The sequence below is a fragment of the Peromyscus californicus genome, unplaced genomic scaffold (assembly GCF_007827085.1).
Source record: "Peromyscus californicus insignis strain IS unplaced genomic scaffold, ASM782708v3 Scaffold_7__1_contigs__length_154581171, whole genome shotgun sequence".
NCBI lineage: Eukaryota > Metazoa > Chordata > Mammalia > Rodentia > Cricetidae > Peromyscus > Peromyscus californicus.
This window is the reverse complement of record NW_026294595.1, coordinates 142,191,510-142,211,895: the sequence shown is the minus strand read 5'-3', so window position 1 is coordinate 142,211,895 and position 20,386 is coordinate 142,191,510. Positions and strand designations below refer to the sequence as shown.

At 49.0% G+C, this 20,386-nt stretch overlaps 1 protein-coding gene across 2 annotated transcripts in view; it reads left to right on the top strand.

Moving 5' to 3' along the window:
• B4galt5 (beta-1,4-galactosyltransferase 5) overlaps positions 1-19,322 on the top strand; it is a 57,979-nt gene extending 38,657 nt beyond the window's left edge. For both annotated transcript variants that reach the window (XM_052723968.1, XM_052723969.1), the window contains exons 2-9: positions 5,793-5,927; positions 10,925-11,038; positions 12,206-12,330; positions 13,143-13,259; positions 14,191-14,378; positions 14,886-15,008; positions 18,199-18,300; positions 18,671-19,322. In XM_052723968.1, the coding sequence (XP_052579928.1) occupies positions 5,793-5,927; positions 10,925-11,038; positions 12,206-12,330; positions 13,143-13,259; positions 14,191-14,378; positions 14,886-15,008; positions 18,199-18,300; positions 18,671-18,818 (1,052 nt within the window). In that variant the 3' untranslated portion in view covers positions 18,819-19,322. The remainder of the gene's footprint in view (positions 1-5,792; positions 5,928-10,924; positions 11,039-12,205; positions 12,331-13,142; positions 13,260-14,190; positions 14,379-14,885; positions 15,009-18,198; positions 18,301-18,670) is intronic.
• The last annotated feature ends 1,064 nt before the right edge of the window (positions 19,323-20,386 follow it).

The window sequence follows — 20,386 nt, the reverse complement described above, 5'->3', positions numbered from 1 at the left end:
GACCAAGACTGAGTCTTACTGCTGTGCAGACCAGGCTGGCCTTGAACTGGGGACCGTCTTCCTGCTTCTGCCTCCCACATGCAGACATTACAGGCCTGTGCTTCTGCAGTTAATGTACTTTATTTAGAGACAGAATCTCACTTTATTGCCAAGGGTGGCCCAAAACTCACTGTGTAGACCAGGCTGGCTTCTTCCTGCCTCAGCCTTCCAAGTAAAGCTTTACAGGAACAAGTCCCCAGGCTTGGCTCTGGAACCTTGGTGTTTGGGTGAGGGGTTTACTTGTTTTGAGCATTTCCCATTAGCTGGCTCTCTTGAAGTCTAGTCCTGGACCCTTTCCTCAATACCTTGACTTTCAAAGTGTCGCTCACAGCCTCAGCGTGGCAGAGAAGCTCCTATGATTGGGCTCCTTCTCCAGCTCCTTACTCTGCTGTGCTCTGCTTCCCAGACACTGGCTTGCTAGGCACACTGACAAGCGTGCAGGTCTACAACAGATACTTCAACTCTCTTTTTTTTCCTTGTGGGCTCATTACATCACAGTATTCTACTTCCAGTCTGGTAGTTTTTTGAGGGGTTTGTCTGTCTCTTAGTTTTACTAGTGTATATTCAAGAGAAAACTGCAGGTTGATTAGAACCCAGAGAAGAGATTCCAGCTCTGTGCCTGGAAGCCCTCTGGGGAAGCCATGGCTGCAAGGAAAAGCTTATTTATCTTATCTGTGTCATGGTTATAAGAGATTCCTCAATCTAGACATGGGGCTGGGTAATAATTACAGTGTTATCAGCAAGGCTGATTTGTGCTAAGTGTCACTTTAGCAGCGGGTACATTGTGGTAGCATTTCTGAGCTGGTGCCTGTTCTATATTGTCTTAGCCTCCCTCACCCCTCACCCAGGGGCTAAGTCTAAAGTTAAGTCTAAAGTCTGCAGAGGCACTTACTGACACCATGGAGCACTTCTCAGCTGGATGTTAAGCTAAAATGGACTTTTCACTGCAGTTCAACCAGTGTTCATCAGGACCATGGTGCTGGAAAGTACTGCTTGTCAAAGTAAGGCTCATTACAGTGTTCCACAACACCTGGGCTTTGTATGTAAGGGATTTTTTTTTACTTCATTAACCACATGACCGTGGGCCAGTGGCAATTGGAAACAAAAAGTGTTGACACTCACATGGAAAAAGGGTCAAGGTGGCATCTACCTCATAAGATGCAGTTCAGAGTGAGTATTTAGACTGGAAGTCCTGTGTCTGCTCAGACACTAGCTCATGTGTCATGTGCGGCTGAGTTTAGTAATAACTTTCTAGGGATGTTCCTAAGTTCCTGTGTGCACTTCATCTCTGTGACCAAAGGGTGGGAGGGACAGTTGTAAGGTCCTGTAGAGTCTGCACTGTTGGTCACTTGTGCTTGGAGTAGAAGGGCACTTACAATAAGATTGTAGCTAGAGTTTTCCTGCCTGGCCCACAGTCAGGACAAATCTCTGTCACCCGCCAGTCCCACAGCCACTCAGACCCAACCAAGTAAACACAGAGACTTATATTGCTTACAGACTGTATGGCCATGGCAGGCTTCTTGCTAACTGTTCTTATATCTTAAATTAATCCATTTCTATAAATCTATACCTTGCCACATGGCTCGTGGCTTACCGGCATCTTCACATGTTGCTTGTCATGGCGGTGGCTATCAGTGTCTCCCCTACCCAGCCTTCTACTTCCCAGACTTCTCTCTCCTTGTCCTGCCTATACTTCCTGCCTGGCCACTGGCCAATCAGTGTTTCATTTATGCAGAATGATATCCACAACATAAGATTAAGAGTATTTTGCCTCCAGCAAGCTTAGTAAGAGTTAATAACACGCTGTGGTTGCTATTTACCAACATTCAGCAGATATCCAGTGACTCTACCCAAGTGATAGTAGTTTTATTACCAGAAATACCCTCAAACAGAATTTCCCATGACCAGTTCTGCAGAGAACCTGTTGATATTGCTGGTGACCTGTCAGGGCCAGGTGCTGGTTTGGAGAGTAGCAGGGGCCTTGAGCTATCTGTTGTGAAGCCCTCTGAAGGGGGCTCAAGTTGGCAGTTTTGGGGGAGCAGATGAGCAACTGCACCCAGGCCTCTCTGTGAGTGAGTACCAGTGCTATCCCTGTGAACAGCTGTCTGTCTGTAGCACACCCAGGTGGAGGCTGAGACACCGTAGGAGGGACGCACATGGAATTGGGGGTTTGGGGGAAAGTGAAATAAGAAAGAGTGTTGAACATCACTGGGGGACAGTTTGGACTCATCCAGTGAGTCATCTTGATCCCAAAGCCAAGCTTAAAAGTGGACCCTGAACTGCATGCAGAAGAGTCAAAAGCACGAGCACTGACTGATCTTCCAGAGGTCCTGAGTTCAATTCCCAGCAACCACATGGTGGCTCACAACCATCCGTAATGAGATCTGGTGCCCTCTTCTGGCCTGCAGGTGTATATGCAGACAGAACACTGTACATAATAAATAAATAAATCTTTAAAAAAAAAAGTCAAAAGCAAGCTGAGTACTAACAAGTATGTACACTGTTACGTCTCTGTTCTAGATGCTTCTTCACACTTGGACTTCCTCCAAGTGATGGACTACAAGATGGAATTGTAAGCCGAGCAAAATCCTTCTGCCTTGGCTTGTTTTTTTGTCAGAGTGTTTTTATCAGGTCATCAGAAACAACTGGGATAGAAAGGGACAGTCCCTCCAGAACTCTGTTGACCCAGGTTTGAAGGTTTCTTGGGATTGTATGTCAAAATCTGTGTAGCAGTAGCAGCCCCAGCAAAGCAGGAGATGTGTGTGATTAAGTCTAGCAAGATCTATCTGACAGTTTTGTGCAAGAGAACACCGACGGTCTAGTCTAGCTCCATCCTAGTAACCGTTTTATTTAAGCACATGGCTCCTTTGTGACAGCACAATGGAGCAGGATGCTAAAAACTTAGTTGTAAGAGAAAAATAAATAATTGTAGCGGGGAGGGTGGCACATACCTATAATCCCAGCACTTGGGCTGAGGACAGGAGGGTTGTGAGTTCAAGGCCAGCCTGAACTACACAGCCAGTTTATGGTCGGCCTGGATTTTATAGGGAGACCCTGTCTTAAAAGAACCAAAGCAGGGTTGGGGAGATGTCTCCCTGGGTGAAGTACTCTGTGTGTAAGCATGAGAACCTTGAGTTCAGCACCCACATCAAGGCTGGGTGTGATGATGGCTGTGGTGGCACACACCCTAATCCCAGGGGGAGGCAGAAGTAGGTGGATCTGTGAGTTCGAGGACAGCCAGGGCTACACAGAGAAACCCTATCTTGAAAAAACAAAACAAAAGGCTGGGTGTGGTCGGTGTGCACCTGCAATCCCAGCACTGAGCAAGCAGAGACAGGGATCAATTCCCCAGAGCTCACAGGCTGGACAGCCTCCACAATTGATGAGCACCAGGTTCAGTGAGAGACCCTATCTTTAAAAATAAGGTGGAGAGACATGGTAGATGAACACGTGATGCTGATCTCTGGGCTCCACAGATTACTTTTCATCCTGCCTCACCGATGACTGTTGCAGGTGCTCAGAGGTCACCGCAGTGTTGATGGATTTCTCTCCTTTTTGGTTCTTTAGGGGAATTAAGAGAGATAAAGAATTAATGCACACACTGTAAATGTACGGCTGCAGTTCCTTGTAGCTGTCTCCAAGTGTACCCTTGGGCTAGCAGCACTGGTGTCACCTGTGAATTTGTTACAATTACAGGCTCAACCCTGGCTGTCCTAGTTCCAGTGCCTGGGGGCAGATGCAGGAAACTGGTGGGGGTGGGGGAGAGTATTTGGCTGTAGTACCCTAGTACTCTGAATGCTTCCATAAACATTTGTCTGGGGACAAATGGCTCAGTTGGTAAAGTGTTTCCAAAGGGCCTGAGTTCCATCCATAGCACCCACATGGAAGGTACCCTCGTGAAAATGCCAGGCCTGTGCCTTGTGCTGTGATCCCAGCATCAGGGCAGTGGAGACTTGAAGTCCCTGGTACTCACTGGCCAGCCAGTCTCGCTTAGTTGGTAAGCTTTTCAGGCCACAAAGAAGGCCTGTTTCAAAGGAGGCGGGTGGCATTCCTGAGGATAACACCCAAGGTTGCCCTCTAGCCTTCACACACATGTACCATACACCACTAGCCCACTGAAAGAGCAGCTTGTTTTTAAGGTGATTTCTGACAGCTGTGGAAATGAAGGAAGACCAGGTTATGGGAACGTCTCATTTTTTTTTTCTTTCTTTTTTTTTTTTTTTTTTGGTTTTTCAAGACAGGGTTTCTCTGTGTAGCTTTGCGCCTGTCCTGGAACTCACTTGGTAGCCCAGGCTGGCCTCGAACTCACAGAGATCCGCCTGGCTCTGCCTCCCGAGTGCTGGGATTAAAGGCGTGCGCCACCACCGCCCGGCTGAACGTCTCATTTTTAATAGATGAACTGTGGGCTGCCCTCCCGCTGTGACCCTGCACTGCACTGCAGGTTGGAAATAGAAAATGTCTTGTGCACAAACTTCTCAGAGGCTACATCTAAAGATTCTGAAGTTCAAGCCGGTGCTGGTGCCGCTCACCTTTAATCCTAGCACTTGAGAGGCAGAGGCAGGTGGAACTCTGTAAATTCGAGGCCAGCCCAGGAGGCCAGTCCACAGAGCAAGTCCAGGACAGTCAGGGCTACACAGGGAGACCCAGTCTTGAAAAACTAAAACTTTAAAAAAAAAAAAAAAAAGATTCTGAAGTTCTCCTGGAGAACGAGCCCTACGTCTGTTCTGTTCTTGGAGGGTGCGGTGAGTGCATGTGTCTTCCAGCACAGAGCTCTGTTGGCTACCGTGGACTCCATTCTGAAGGTGTTCTCAATATGGACGGGTCTCCACGCTCCACACTGAGCTGTCCAGCCGCTTTGTCCCCACTCTAGTGTAGCATCAGACTCCGAGGCTGGAGTGGAGTGAATTGGCATTATCCCTGCAGTTGTTACTGCTCATTATGTATGGGACCCAGTGATAATAACAGTGCATGTCACCACAGCTTGTTGAGCCAGAATTGCAGCCTGAGGCCATGTTGGAAGCCAGCCATACATTAAAGATTCCACCTCTTGTAACTAAGCCACCCTTGTAAGGCAGTCCTTTCCCTGTGAAAGGGAGTGAGGCATGGAGAGACTGGCCAGGAAGGAGGGTATTATGACTTGTGGGGTGTGACTCCCTCTGGAGCAGCCACACCAGCTTCAGGTGACAGTGGCTAGCCCATCCACTACTCGCTTGCTCACCGGTACATTTTAGTTTACTCACATTACCTGAAGAGCACTCAGCTGTGCTTGCCTTACTGCCTTGGGTGTTGGCAGACTGGGCGGGCAGCTTAGTCCATCGTTATGCGAAGGTGTTGGGACACAGAGCTTTCAGTGCCTGGGGAGCAGAGTGGCCTGTAGCTTCATTCTTAGTGACATCAAGTGTAAAGTGGATGTGCTAAGAGCAGAGATCTTCACCAAGTGTTACCATTGGTCTGTGAAGGTCTTTCTGATTGTCACTGTGCTAGAGGACACTGTGAAGGCTTGCACATCAGGTGGGTTGTAACTGAAGGTTATGCTTTTCTACACCGAGTTGGGATTGGCTGAAATTCCCTTGAGCACTACTAGCCACCCAAGAACTATGAGTGTCCTGAGTCCAGGGTGGAAAATAGAGGTAAGACTGTGGAAGCCTTTAGAGCTGAAGGAGGTTTTAAAGGATCAAAAGCGCCCCAAGTTGTGTGATGGATACTTTGACCCCTGCTTCTTACTCAGCTCTCCTCCGCCCTCTTTTCCACAGTGAATACCTACCTCTTCATGGTGCAGGCTCAAGGCATCCTGCTTCGGGACAATGTGAGGACCATCGGTGCCCAGGTGTATGAGCAGGTAGTCCGCAGCGCCTATGCCAAGAGGAACAGCAGCCTGAACGATTCAGGTAAGCTCTAGTGAAGAGGGCCCAATGGAATTTCTGCTCCCAGGAGAGGCAGGGAGGCTGAGTAATTATCTCCAAAAGAGAGTGTTGAGAGAAGGGCTGGTCGGGAGTCGTCCCTCCTGCTCAGGGGGTGTTAAGGCAACAAGAAGGCTGCAGTCTCATTCTGAACTCAAGCTTGTTGTTCAGAACATGGCTTTTTGTTTTGCTTTTGAGACAGTGTCTCCCTATGTAACCGTAGTTGGCCTCAAATTCAGAGATCCACCTGCCTCTGCTTCTCAAGTGCTGGGATTAAAGGTGTACATCATTACACCCCGCCTTAATTTCTTTTTTTAATTTATTTGTGTTGGAGCATGAATATACCATGGAGTGAGTATGGAAGTTAGTTCTCTCCTTCCACCAAGTGGGTCCCAGGAGTTGAACTCAGATCATCAGGCTTGGTGGCAACTGCATTTACCCACTAAACAATCTCACTTATCTCAATTTCTTACCTTTTTTCAAGATTTATTTAAGTGTGTGTGTGTGTGTGTGTGTGTGTGTGTGTGTGTGTGTGTGACACAGAGAGAGAGAGAGCACTTGAGTACATGTGTGTAGGTGCCCACAAAGGCCAGAAGAGAGTGTTGGATCCCTTTAAACTGAAGTTACAAGTGTGTGTGAGCCAGCCAGTAGGGGTGCTGTGTAGCTAGAGTTTTCTTGCCTGGCCCAGGGTCAGGGCATATTTCTCTCACCTGCCAGTCCCACAGCCGCTCAGACCCGACCAAGTAAACACAGAGACTTATATTGGTTACAAACTGTATGGCCGTGGCAGGCTTCTTGCTAACTGTTCTGACAGCTTAAATTAATCATTTCCATTAATCTATACCTTGCCACATGGCTCGTGGCTTACTGGCATCTTCACATGCTGTTTGTCATCGTGGCGGCTGGCAGTGTCTCTCTGACTCAGCCTTCCACTTCCCAGCTTTATTCTCCTCCTTGTCCCGCCTACACTTCCTGCCTAGCCAATGGCCAATCAGTGTTTTATTTATTGACTAATCAGCAACACATTTGCCATACAGAACATCCCACAGCAGTGCTGGGAACTGAACTTGGGTCTTCTGCAAGAGTATCAAGCATTCTTAACTGCTGAGCCATCTCTCCTGCTTCATTTTTTCCCTTTTTCTTTTCTTTTTTAAATGTATTTAACTTTATTTTATGTGCATTGGTGTGACGGTGTCAGATCTCCTGGAACTGGAGTTACAGACAGTTGTGAGTTGCCATGTGGGTACTGGGAATTGAACCTGAGCCCCCTGGAAGTGGTCTTAACTTAACCACTGAGCTATCTCTCTCTAGCCCCTCATTTTTTTTTCTTAAAGAGAAATAATATAGCTCTCAGAATCATCTAAAATAATACCTGTTACTGAAGTACTAACCTGAAATTCTAACACTTAGAAGCATAGGCTATACAATGAGGCCTTGTCAAAATAAATAAATAAACAGATAAATAAATAAAATCAGGGCTAATCTGTGGCTGAATGAATGGAGAATGCTTGTCTCATGTGTGCAAAGCCCTGAGTCCATTCCCAGCTCCAGGGGAGAAATGCTGCTCTCCTGTTGAGTGTGAAGATTGGGATGCAAAGATAGAATCTCCGGCTGGATATGCCTCAGAGCTGGCCCAGTGGATAAAACCACTGGCTGCTCTTGTAGAACCAGGATTCAGTTCATAGCACCCACATGGCAGTTCACCACCCCCTGTAACTCCAGTTTACAACCAACTTCTGCAGACACCAGGCACATAAGTAGTGCACAGAAACACATGCAGGCAAAGCACTTATACACGTAAAATAAATCTAAAATTTAAAAAGCTTTTTAAAAAGTATAATCATGCCGTTTAAAAACTCTCCAAACAAAGGACAGCATTCTGTTTCCTACCTGCTCCTCCCAAGACAGGACCAGCACTCTTCAAGCCGTCCCTGGATAAAGGCCTGGATGTGGTGGCCATTTGGCTCTTGGATGCCCTCTCGGTGTTCTTTAAGGAAAAAACAGCAACAACGAAAACCAGCCTGAGTTGAAAAGTCTGCAGCTCCAGCCCCAGGAGTGGGTGCGAGCCAGCTTTAGTGTTTGTCACACTGTGTGACTCTAAAGGGCTGGGAGAAGAGACAGTCGGTGCAGAACTGTGGGGCAGCCACCACAGCCCTGCTGGCCCTTTCCTGGAGGGGGTTCTCTGCATGGTGCTTCTGTTGAACCTTATGGGGGAATGATGTCACGACCTTTGCCCTGTGTGGTGGTAACAGTACCCGGGAAAAGAGGCATCTGCTTTCACACTCTTAGATCCCACTCAAATGGTGGGAAAGAGTGTGTGTGTGTGTGTGTGTGTGTGTGTGGTATGTAATGGTATGTGCACGCATGTTTATGTGGTATGTGTGTGTATGTGGTGGTGGTGTGTGTGTATGGTGTGTATTTTGTGTATTTAATGGTACAAAACCTTAACAATAAGACCACAGTGGGGGGAAATTCAGTTGGGAAGCAAAGATAAAGGACAAGGACTTCACAGACCATGGAAGCCAACCAGTAACTGATAATGCTACAACAGGGGATCCTTACCGCCCAGTGTCCCCAGAGTTTCTCAGAGCTGTAATGGTCAATGTCCCAAACCTTTGGGAATCAGAATAAAGGTGAGCTGGGGATCAGGAGTTCAAAGTCATCCTTGGTCACACAGTGAGTTTGAGGACCAGCCTGGTATACTTGAGACTCTTGTCTCAAAAAATCAAAAAGGAGTAAAGGCGGGGACCAAGATTCAGAAATACAGTGAGAAATCCACAGAGTCTGCTTAAAGAGGAGGGAATTTATTAGGGGATAAAAACTCACTACAGCGAGAGAGATTTACTGTACGGTCCTGGAAAGCTGAGCTATGGTCCACACTGTTCTTCCGCCTGGTCTGTCTCAGCATCCAAAACAGAGAGAGAGAGATTACTGCCTAAGTGCATCCCAGGTCTTAAGGGTTCGTGAGGCCACATCCCAGGGACACGTACTTCAAGGCCCTAGGCAGGTGGACCAGTTAGTTACCTGCTGCATCTCTAGCGGTGGTGCTTCAAGGTCATAGAGCAGCTACCCACTACACAGGAAGGCCAAAAGCGGCTCCGCAGCCTGATGCCCAGAGCCTTGTCCCCAGCCTGACAAGGAACTGGAGCCCTGAGAAACTCACACATGTAAAGCAATTCCCTTGGTGGGGTGTGTGTACTTCTGTCCTCTGTGCCAGGGTGCTTAGTTCAGGACTACTGTGACGGCTGAGGACTAGGACAGAGTTCTCTGGGGAGTCACCTGAAGGTAAGGACAGTGGGGCTCCGAACCACAGTGCTCAGCCAGGTGCCTGCCGTGGGACTTGGTGTCCACGCCCTAACAGCTGCCTGACTTCCCACTGCAGTGCTTAGCAACACTACTACTGAAATAGATACGGAAACAAGGGGAAGCAGACAGCCAAGGGAGAAGGGAGGACTTGTCACCAGGTGACACCTCACCCTGAGTGTCCAGGACCAGAGAAGATGAGTTTACAGGCTTGAAAGGCCCACTGAACAGCCGACACAGGGTTGGAAGTAGATCCCCAGCAAGGCAAAGCCGTTTGCAATTCCTGAACAAAGAGCAAGCTCTTCTACTTTCAAAAAGAAGTTACTGGCCACCCACAAAGCCTAGGTGTGTGAATGGCTCCAGCCACCTCAGCACCACAGTCTAGAAGGCAGTGGAGAGCTCTAAATGGGAAGTTGCCTACACTGCTGTAGCTCAGCCACTGTGAACGAAGTGAGAGAAAAACCATCAAATACACTAGGTTTCAAAATCATATACTTGCCTCTGTTGCTGTTGCTTTTCCAGACAGGCTTTCTCTGTGTAGCCCTGGCTGTCCTGGAACTTGCTAGCCTCGAACTCACAGAGATCCTCCTGCCTCTGCCTCCCAAGTGCTGGTGTTAAAGGTGTGCGCCACCACTGCCCAGCTCCACCACATCTTTTTTAAAGTATTTTTAATGTTTATTTTGTATATTTGAGTGTTTTGCTTGTGTGTGTGTCTGTGTGCCACATATGTGCCTGGTGTCCACAGAGGCTAGAAGAGGACATTGGGTCTATGAGACTGGAGTTACAGATTGTTATGAGCTGTGGGTCTGGAAACTGAATTTGAGTCCCCTGCAAGAGCAGCCAGTGCTCTAACCACTGAGCCATCTCTCTGCCCCCCCCCCCCCCTTTAAGGAAGCCATTGGAGAACCTGCTGGATAGTGAGTGAGACAAGGAAATTAGAGCTTTCAAAAGTGAGGTTCAGGCCTGCATACAGGGTGAAGGTCATCTAGCGGCTCTGGTGAAGGGTCTGGGGGGTGGCGCTGTCACAGTAAGAAGGTGCCTTCCCTTCTCTGAGAGGCAGCGCAAAGGGAGGGCACAGTGCAGAACCAGGAACAATTCCATATAAAATTGAGGTCCGGAAGATGAGGACGGCTCTAAAAAACAGCATCACCTTCCCCACTCCTCAGCTCTGACCGATGTTTATGGCATCTCCATATCAGCACCAAACATTGCCCTAAGTCCAGTTATGGCAAGTAATTGGGAGACTGTAGGACCGGAAGGGTAAGGCTTGGAGGCAGTGGAAAGGAAGTGCTCTGGCCTTCCTCATCTAAGGGACTTCATAGAAGAGGTAACCAGAAACGGGGTACTGGGATGTGCCGCTTGGCTGTGAACAAGTGCAGATGCCCAGGTCAGAGGTCAGAAGTGCTGGTAAAATAAGAGGTGTGTGTGTGGGGGGGGTGTCTGTGCTGTTTAGACTTCGTTCTGATTCCCACTGCCTGTAAACTGAGTACCAGAAGCCCACGGTGCCAGTGCAGATGGGAAGGGAGCCATTGCAGCAGGCCCTCTTTTCTTCCTGTGATGGCTTTATAGTTTTAGCTCCAGCACTGAACCACCTGCTCCCACTAAGCTATAAACACTTGTGAGGAGCTGAAGGAATCAGCATGCTAGTGCCTGGCTGAGCTGTCTTTCTCTTCCCTTCCTAGATTATCCTCTGGACTTGAACCACAGTGAAGCCTTCCCCCCAACCACGACATTTCTTCCTGAAGATTTCACCTACTTCGCCAATCACCCTTGCCCAGAGAGGCTCCCTTCCATGAGTGAGTAGATCAGCTTGCCTCGTGCTTCAGGGCAGTCTTTGGTTAACATGGAAGGGAGAGTGTGACTCCTTGTGCCCCAGCTCCTCTTCAGCCAAACCTGCTGCTGGTGACCCACATTCTCAATGGTGCTGTGTTCTGCTCTTTGTGATGACCTTCTTAAGGTGTCCTGCAGGAAGATCTGGCCATGGCTTTGTCATTTTAGTATAAATTGCCCACTGGTTCTAACTGGTTTGACATATTTAATAGACCTCTCTACCCACCTTCCTTCTTCTGTGTCATACTTGGTTCTCATTTGTACCCCCACTTCACCCCACATTTCTTTCCCATCCCATTCTGGCTAGTTGCTAGAGGTTATTTTCTTTTTGTTGTTGTTTTTATTTTTGTTTTTTGAGATAGTGTCCTGGAACTCCCTTTGTAGACTAGGCTGGTTTCAAACTCACAGAGATCTGCCTGCCTCTGCCTCCTGAGTGCTGGGATTAAAGGCGTGCACCACCACGACCCAGCAAAAGTTATTTTCTTAACAAAATGCTGGTTTAAAGAAAATTCAAGCCATGCATTGTGGCCATGCCTTTAATCCCAACACTAGTACTCTAGCTGTCCTGGAACTCGATCTGTAGACTAGGCTGCTCTGAAACTCACAGAGATAGATCCTCCTGCCTCTGCCTCCTGAGTGCTGGAATCAAAGGCGTGCCCATGCTGGCTTCCCTAGCACTTAGTGATTGTCATGGTTTCAGTTTGGGGGCTTTGTCAAAGATGAGTGCTCTGTGTTTGGGCACCACTAGTCAGAGCCCCTCCTCACTGGTGGCTGGGGTGAGACAGGCAGCTGGCCTTGCTTCTGAATGATGCCAGGCCAAAGTGCACCACTCTCCTGCCCCTCCTCCGATGAATCCAGCTGCCCCTCAGAGGCTTTTTTGAAGGGCAAGCAGTTTATTGAGAAACAGGAGCTCCCTGTAGCAGGGAGGGGTCTTGAAAAAGAGCTGCCTCGCCTCAGTTTCAAGGTCTTCTTTTCTTTGCCCACTTTGGCAGGAGCTGGCCTCTAAGGTCTTGTCCCTTTGGTACACTTCTTTGTCAGATGGCAGTGGCACACTAAAGGGCAGAGATGGAAAGCAATAGGGCCAGGGCTCAGCCTGGGAAACTCTTCATTGTTTTTCCTCCCTCTCTGTCCAGAGGGCCCAATAGACATAAACATGAGTGAAATCAGAATGGACGATATTCACGAGCTCTTCTCCAGAGACCCAGCCATCAAGCTCGGAGGCCACTGGAAGCCTTCAGACTGTGTGCCTCGATGGAAGGTGGGCTATGAGTCAGACCCCAGGTGTTAGAAACACATCTGGGATTGCTGGGATTCAAGAGCTGTAACATCCAGGAACTTGCACTCTGCCTCTCATTTTCGAGAAATGGGTTTCCCCAAGGACTCTCCTGTAGCCATAGAGATTGGCAGCACCTTGTTGGTGTGTGGCGACATCGAACCCTTTTGTTCCCAGGCAGGATTATTTGCAGGAGAAAGGATCGGTAGATCAGCTGACATATTTGTGGACTGTGTCTCTGCAGAGCCGTGCTTCCTGTCTGGTCTCCCAAGTTCCTGGAAGATAGATAAGTAGACTGCAGTATAAAGATCCAGCTGGACCTTCAGGCCTTTGTAGGAAGACTGTAGTCAGGAGAGGAGACAGAAACTTAAGGCCGTTCTTTGACCAAGTGTCAAATAAAGTGCTTGGGTGCTGCTGGCCCTGGAGAGGTGGGCCACAACATGAGCCCCAGGATAAGCTTAGTGCACAGTAGCAGGTGTCCACAGATGTCCAGTGTGGAATGAGCTGTGTGCAGCATTGAGGTGCTTAGCTCCCTTTGTGTTTGCACACCTCTAGAAGGACCTTTGTGCGGAGTCACCTTGGGTATGTGTGCCTCCTAGAGCTGCAGTCTAGACAGGATCCCTTTGGTTCCATGGTGTCCTTGCTCGCACAGGTCAGCATTAGAGGATGTCAGGGGGCCTCAGCTCTCTCTAAGGGTTGCTCACCCAGGGTACCCAACTGTGTAGCAACACAGAGAACGAACTGGGCAGCTAGGGCCAGCAGCTCACTGGTGGATTCCTGTCCTGTGATCACTGCAGGTGGCCATCCTCATCCCCTTCAGGAACCGCCATGAGCACCTCCCAGTCCTCCTGCGACACCTGCTCCCCATGCTTCAGCGCCAGCGCCTGCAATTCGCCTTCTATGTGGTCGAGCAAGTGAGTGACCTTTAGTTTCCTTCTCTCCCTTCTAAGCCCACAATCTGGAACGCTGTAAGTGACAATTGTCTTCGGTGTAAAGAGCCCAGGATGGCACTGTCCCCATGAGCTTGGCCCTCCCACATAAATCATTAATTAAGAAAATGCTCCATAGACTTGTCTACAGGCCATTCTTAAGGAGGTATTTTCTCAATTAAGAGTCCCTTTTCCTCCTGCCATGGTGGTGCACGCCTTAAATCCCAGCACTCGGGAGGCAGAGGCAGGTGGATCTCTGAGTTAGAGGCCAGCCTGGTCTACAGAGCGAGTTCCAGGATAGCCTGGGCTGTTACACAGAGAAATCCTACCCTGTCTCGAAAAACAAAATCAAAAAAGTCTTTCTTCTTAGATATGTCTAGGTTTGTGTCAAATTGACAAATTTCAAAACCAATCAGCACTTTCCTTGCGCCTGTCCTGAGTGTATGTTTGGTACTGGCTGGGGTCAGTGAAGGTTCACATGTAGTTCAAGTAGGCCATAACTAGTGTGAACTGGTCTCTACCTGCCACAGAGTTTGTAATCCTCAGACATTAGTCTTTAGAGAGCTCAGTGTCTGTTGTAGTGGGACCTTTAGAGTAAACAAGCTGAGATGAGCACACTCTTGGACTAGATGTGTGAAATAGATGTGTGTGTAGCACAGACTTGAGACTTGGTAGAGTCCGGCCTGTTCCCTGGGTGTCCTGTGGCTGTGGGCCTCTGTCTTCAGCTGCGGCATGTGTCGGTGAGGTGCTCTCTGAAGAAACAAGACAGAATGCAGTGGACTCCCTGGGTGACTGTGGGCTGAGCAGTGCTGCAGACCCTGTGGGCCCAGTGGTCTGTCCCTTTGGCTCCTAGGATCTCTTTTGGTGTACAGAGATGGCATTAAAGTCTTTGTTTCAAGATCCTTTGTTCTTTCAGGTTGGCACCCAGCCCTTTAACCGAGCCATGCTTTTCAATGTTGGCTTTCAAGAAGCCATGAAGGACTTGGATTGGGACTGCCTGATCTTTCATGATGTGGATCATATACCCGAGAGCGACCGGAATTACTATGGCTGTGGACAGATGCCCAGGCACTTTGCGACCAAACTGGACAAATACATGTACCTGTGAGTGTCTCTTCCTCCCAGAAGGCCAGTTGCAGAAGTGAGGTGTAGCTGGCTGTGACCCGCTGTGTCAGCTGGTGGGTGGCTTGCAGCGTGTAGGACTGTGTACAGGAGTTCAGCAGTGAGCTGGCAGGGGCCAAGTGTCCCCATCTTGTTCGCTATGGAGAGTGTCCAAAGTAGGCGGGGCCCTGGGGCTAGAAAGTGGGTCAGTAGTGGGACTGGGTGGGGGTGAAATGTTGGAGTGATGACGGCCGGTGGTGGTGGAGGAGTAACTGAGCACTGATTGTGACCATGGTTGCACAACTCAGTCAGTACACACTCCGTAGTTCTGTGCTCTGTCACTCACTGCACAGTAGTTGTGTGAACCAGTTAGGTGCCTGGAGGGCTGCTCAGTTCCCTTGCCTGCCTGTGAGCCTCTAGGTTCCATCCATGCAGTGCCGGAAAACAAAGACAAATTCACCAGGAAATTCAACTCTCCATCTTCTAACTCGGCTGCTGTCTTTCCTTTAGGCTTCCCTACGCAGAGTTTTTTGGTGGAGTAAGCGGCTTGACTGTAGAACAGTTTCGGAAAATCAATGGCTTTCCTAACGCCTTCTGGGGCTGGGGTGGAGAAGATGACGATCTGTGGAACAGGTACACACCCCCACCCTGCCCCCCAACCCCATCACCATGTCTCAGAGACCAGGAGCTGCACGTGTCACCCAGTACCCTTGCAGCTGTCAGTGGGAGCCTGGTAGGGTGTTTCCCGTGCACCGCCACCCCACTCCTCCACTTTTGCACACTTGTGCCCAGCTTTTGTCCCTTGTGAGCATCCACATTGCACAGCAGCTCCACCCATCCTTTCTGACTGAATCTGGGAGCAGCTGCCTTATTTTCTTTCATGATGGAGATGAATATTGGGAGTCATGACTATTTGGAGTTTGTTTTTAAAATTATACAGTTACAACATTAAATAACAACAAAAAACCTTCTAACTAAACTGAAAAGAATTTCTACTTCCTACTAAGGCAACTATTCTCATTTTCTCCTTTGACATATAAAAATAAACTTACATGACAGCTTAACAATTTTTTTATAAATCACAAGTATGGGGGCTGGAGAGATAGCAGTTAAGAGCACCTATTGCTCTTCCAGAGGACCTGAGTTTGGTTCCCAGCACACACATTGGGCAGCTCACAGATGTCTGTAACTCTAGCTCCAGAGGATCCAGTGCCCTCTGTAGGCACCTGTACTCATGTGTACATACAAACATACACACATAATTAAAAATGTAAAGATTAATTTGGGGCTGGAGAGATGGCTTGCTGGTTTAGAATACTTGGTGCTCTTGCTGAGGACCTGGGTTCAATTCCCAGCACCCACATGGCAGCTCACAATTGTCTATTATAACTCCAATTCCAAGGGATCTGATGCCCTCTTCTGACCTCCAAGGACACCACCAGACTTGCACAAGATGCTTATACATATGCATAAAGTTAAAAAATTTTTTTCAATACTTAAATGTTAGAAAGAAAGAAAATAGTAGCTGGTGTGGTATCTCCTCAGACCTATGATTTCAGTTTGGGAAGCTGTGGAGAAGAGTTCTTGGAATTCAAAGCCAGCCTAAGCTACCTAGTAAGACTCTTCCTTCATAGACCAGGGGAGGGAAGAAGTATGCTCACTGTAAAATTCATATGAGAATAAAAATAAGTTGCCTCAGTCTACACAGCCCAAAACAAGATGGTTACATTTCAGTGTCTTAAAGCAGAGGAGTGAACCACGTCAGACCTGTGTGGGTTTATCAGACCATACGTGGCACTTGCCTCAGTCCCAGGGTAAGTGTCCCTGCTTGGGGCTGAGTGATGTCAGTGTTAGAAACACATGGTGTCGTGTGTGGGATGCTGTCTGAAACTTACCCAGCTTCCTGCTGGCACGTCTAGCCTTCAGTGTTCCCGTGCACACCGGTAGTTACTTAGTAGATCGCCTCATTCCCACTGGTACTTAGGAGAAGGTCTTAGAAATAAATTTGGTCAGAATGTGATGTGTTAGGGTTCTGGAGCCATAGTGTTTTATTTATTTATTGTTTGTTTGTTTTCGAGACAAAGTTCTCTGTGTAACAGTCCTGGCTGTCCTGGAACTTACTCTGTAGATCAGGCTGGCCTCCAACTCACAGAGACCACCTGCCTCTGTCTCCCAAGTGCTGGGATTAAAGGCCTGACCCCCCCCACCCCTGGCTTGAGCCATGTTATAACATGTTCCCTGTGGCTCTCTGTGTACTATGCCCCACGGCAATGGAACCTCCCCAAGCTGAGGGGTGGAGCACCTGGTAGCCTGCTCACAGATCTGTCCTTGCCGTCTGTAGCTGCCTGCAGGTGGAGACCTGAGGTGGGTGTTGGGCTTGTTCTCAGTGGCTCTCCACTTTGTTTTTTCTGACAGGGTCTGTCACTGAAGCTGGAGCTCATCGATTCAGCTAGGCTGGCTAGCACTGAACTCCAGGGTCAGCTGTCCATCCCTCTCCCCTGCCCAGTGCTGGGGTTCTAGACAAACAACACTGTGCTCAGCTTTTACGTGGGTTCTCGAAGACCCCAGCTGAAGTCCTCATGCTTGCAGGTTGGCACTCATCCATTGAGCTGTCTTCCCATAGCCACCGTTTTCAATAGCGGTTCCATGGTCTTGCCACAGACAGAAATGCTAGTTAATCTGCTGGTGGGCATTCGATGGGAGTGTGCCATCCTTTGTTCACATATGCAGGCGTCTCTCCAGTTAATTAAATGCCTAGTGTGACTACATAGTCAAGAAGCACATTGTGACAGCTCCTGGGGTGTGGCTCAGGGATGGAGGACTTTCCTAACGTGCACTAGCTGACCACACACACACACACACACACACACACACACACACACACACCCAGCGGGGAGATGGCTCAGTTGTGAAAGTGCTAAGTTTGATCTCTGAAACTATGATTTTTGTTTTTTTAAAAGCTAGGACTGGTGGCTCTATTAAAATGCTGTGATAAAACACCATGACCAAGGCAACATCTAGAAGGAAGGGTTTATTTGGGCTTATGGTTCCAGAGGGTGAGTGTCCATCATGGAAGCAGGCATGATGGCTGGAGCAGGCTGCTGAGAGCACACATCTCAACCTCAAGCATGAAGCAGAGAGAGCAAACTGAAAATGGGTTTAAACTCAAAGCTGGCTTCCAGTGACTGACTTCTTCCAGAAAGGCCACATCTCCTAAGCTTCCCCAAACAGCACTACCAACTGGGGACCAGGTGTTCAAATACTGAAGCCTATGGGGGACATTTCTCATTCAGACCACCATACAAGCATATGCCTTTCATCCCAGCCCTGGGGAGGTAGAGGCAGGAGGATCTCTGTGAGTTCCAGGTCAAGCAGGTCTATATAGGGAGTTTTAGGCTAGTCAGAACCACACAGTGAGACCTTGTCTCAAAAAAAGTCATTGGTCTCAATAGCACATGTCTATACCCCCCAGCAGTGGGAAAGTGGAGCCGGCAGATCCCCTGGGCTAGCCAGCCACAGCCTAGCTTTTGTGGTAAGCGCCAGGCCAATGGGGGACCTTGTTTCCAAAAAGACAAGTTTCATAGTGCCTGTGGAATGACATGCAAGATTGTCATCTGACCATCTCTCTAAGCACATGCATGCTGTACACACACACACACACACACACACACACACACAGAGGAAATGTTAGCTAGTTAAACATCAAATCAGTTAGATGAGTGAGAAGATGCTTGGACATTGTTGGAGAGACTGTAAGGTGTCTTAGGGTTTACTAGTCTCTGGGTCTTCAGCATCTCACTGATGTCCCTTTGGTTTTGGACAGGGTACAAAATGCAGGCTATTCTGTGAGCCGGCCAGAAGGGGACACGGGAAAATACAAGTCCATTCCTCACCACCATCGAGGAGAAGTCCAGTTTCTTGGAAGGTTGGTATCATTTATCTGGCTGTATCGCCCATCTGCCCCTGTGATGTGGCCAGGTGTCACGGGTGTCTGTTCTGATTAACCAAGGTAGACATTTTGGGTGACCATTGGTGAGATTTAGATGCCTGGGTCTTCTATGCAGCCTGAGACAGTTGGGATCACCTTCTGCCAGCCCCTGCACTATGAAGGTGTCTCCAAGGGAGTGGCAGGGCTCTAAGCTTGGCTGCTTTTTGTCCCCTCCTCTAATCTTTCGGGGCTTCTCCACTCTGACCTTGGGCCTGTCTCCTGAGCCTCCATTTCCTGTGGCCCGAGGGGCGTTAGATGAGATGCTGGGAAGCTGGCTCTGAGTCCCTCTCTGTCCTCGGCTTCCCAGGTACGCTCTGCTGAGGAAGTCAAAGGAGCGGCAAGGGCTAGACGGCCTCAACAACCTGAACTACTTTGCAAACGTCACGTACGACGCCTTGTATAAAAACATAACTGTCAACTTGACACCCGAGCTGGCTCAGGTGACTGAGTACTGAGATGTGGAGAGAAGCCGCATCCGCCTACCCACCACCCCCTCAGAAGCGCTGTGATGCGCCATCCTGGGGGTCAACACAGGACAAGGACAGAAAGAGAGTGGAGTGCTGGACCATAGGGTTCCAGAAAACTGTCACAGAGTACACGCACAAAGGCCTTCGCTGTAGGCTCAAACAGGGACAGGCGGCTTGGGGACACCTCTCATCAGCACTGGCTTCATTCTACAAGACAGACGTCTGCCCTGCTGCTCTCTTCTGTCCCCACCCCAGGGCCAGGCTAGGTGCCCCTCAGATAGATGGATGGCCGAGCCCAGAGGCCACCATGGCCAGCCACCCCTGGCTTGAAGTAGGAGGACCACCACACCGTTCGTTCTCCGCATCTCCGGTGTCTTCTTTGGTTTTCATTTTCTTTAGTTTTGGGTCTTTTTCTTCTTTTCTTTCTTTCCTTCTTCCTTTCTTCCTTCCTTCCTTTCTTTCTTTTTTCTTTCCTTTCTTTTCTTTTTTTTTTAAGAAAATTACCTGCTTTGGTGGGGACTAAGGGTGGAGGGGAGGGACCTGGGATGGTAGACACATTAACAGTCACTTCTTGAAGAAGTGTAATTGTAAATAAGCCATGTAAAATGCCTTTTTAAAGTTTAATTTTATAGTTGGCTCCACTTGAAAGTGAGGGCTTCATATATTAGATGACCTTGGGGGGCAAACATAACTGAGTTACCACACAGTTGAAGAACATCATCTCCCAAATTCCTGTCATTTCAGAAGGGAGTGGACACAGGGCAGAGCAAAGAACCTGTCACTGCAGCTCCTCCCCTCCCCTCCCCCTCCTGTAGGGTCTTCCTCAGAGACCTAACAGCTAAGCAGGGACTGCTCTTAGTGCCACAGTGCTCTCCCCTCTTACAGATCCCTCAGTGCCGGGGTGTGTGGGGGGTGTGGGGGGGCAGGGGCTGGAGAACAGGAAGTTTGAGGCCAGTGTGGGCTACATAGCAAGTTCCAGGCCAACCTGTGCTGTGTAGCAGGGTCCCCCTCCCCCAGGAGGGGTGACACTGTGCATACCCCAGCTCTCCGGACCTTGTTTTGTCCTTCAACATCCCAGAGTCGCTGTTGGGTGACGTTCCCCTTTCTTTGGAACTGGCCTTGTTTCTCAGAGTGTGCCTGCGTGACCAGCTGGCTTCAGTGGTTTCTGTTTCCCTTTTTGGTTTCTGGGAAGATGCTGTGTTGTGCTAACAAGCAGTCGATTGGGATGGGCTAGGGCCAAGGAGCAGGTGGCACTGGGGTGCTGTGTGTCAGCCAAGGTCCAGGTGAGGTCTCACCAGAGCTTTGCCAGGCAGCCAGCAGAGGGCCCCCTGCTTCCTGATGGCCGTTCCTAAGCTGCACTCAGAAGGGTTCCTCCTTCCTGAGCCAAAGCCCTTTCCTGTGTCTGCCTCTGCTGCAGCCCTCTCCCTACAGCAGGGCTCTGTGTGGTGAGGAGTGCTTTCTTGAGGCCTCCAGCTTCTGTTCTTTGCCTTTTTGCCTTCAGCCCTTGATGTTCATGGTTTACATAGGTGGGTGTGGGGTGTGTAAATATGTGGGGT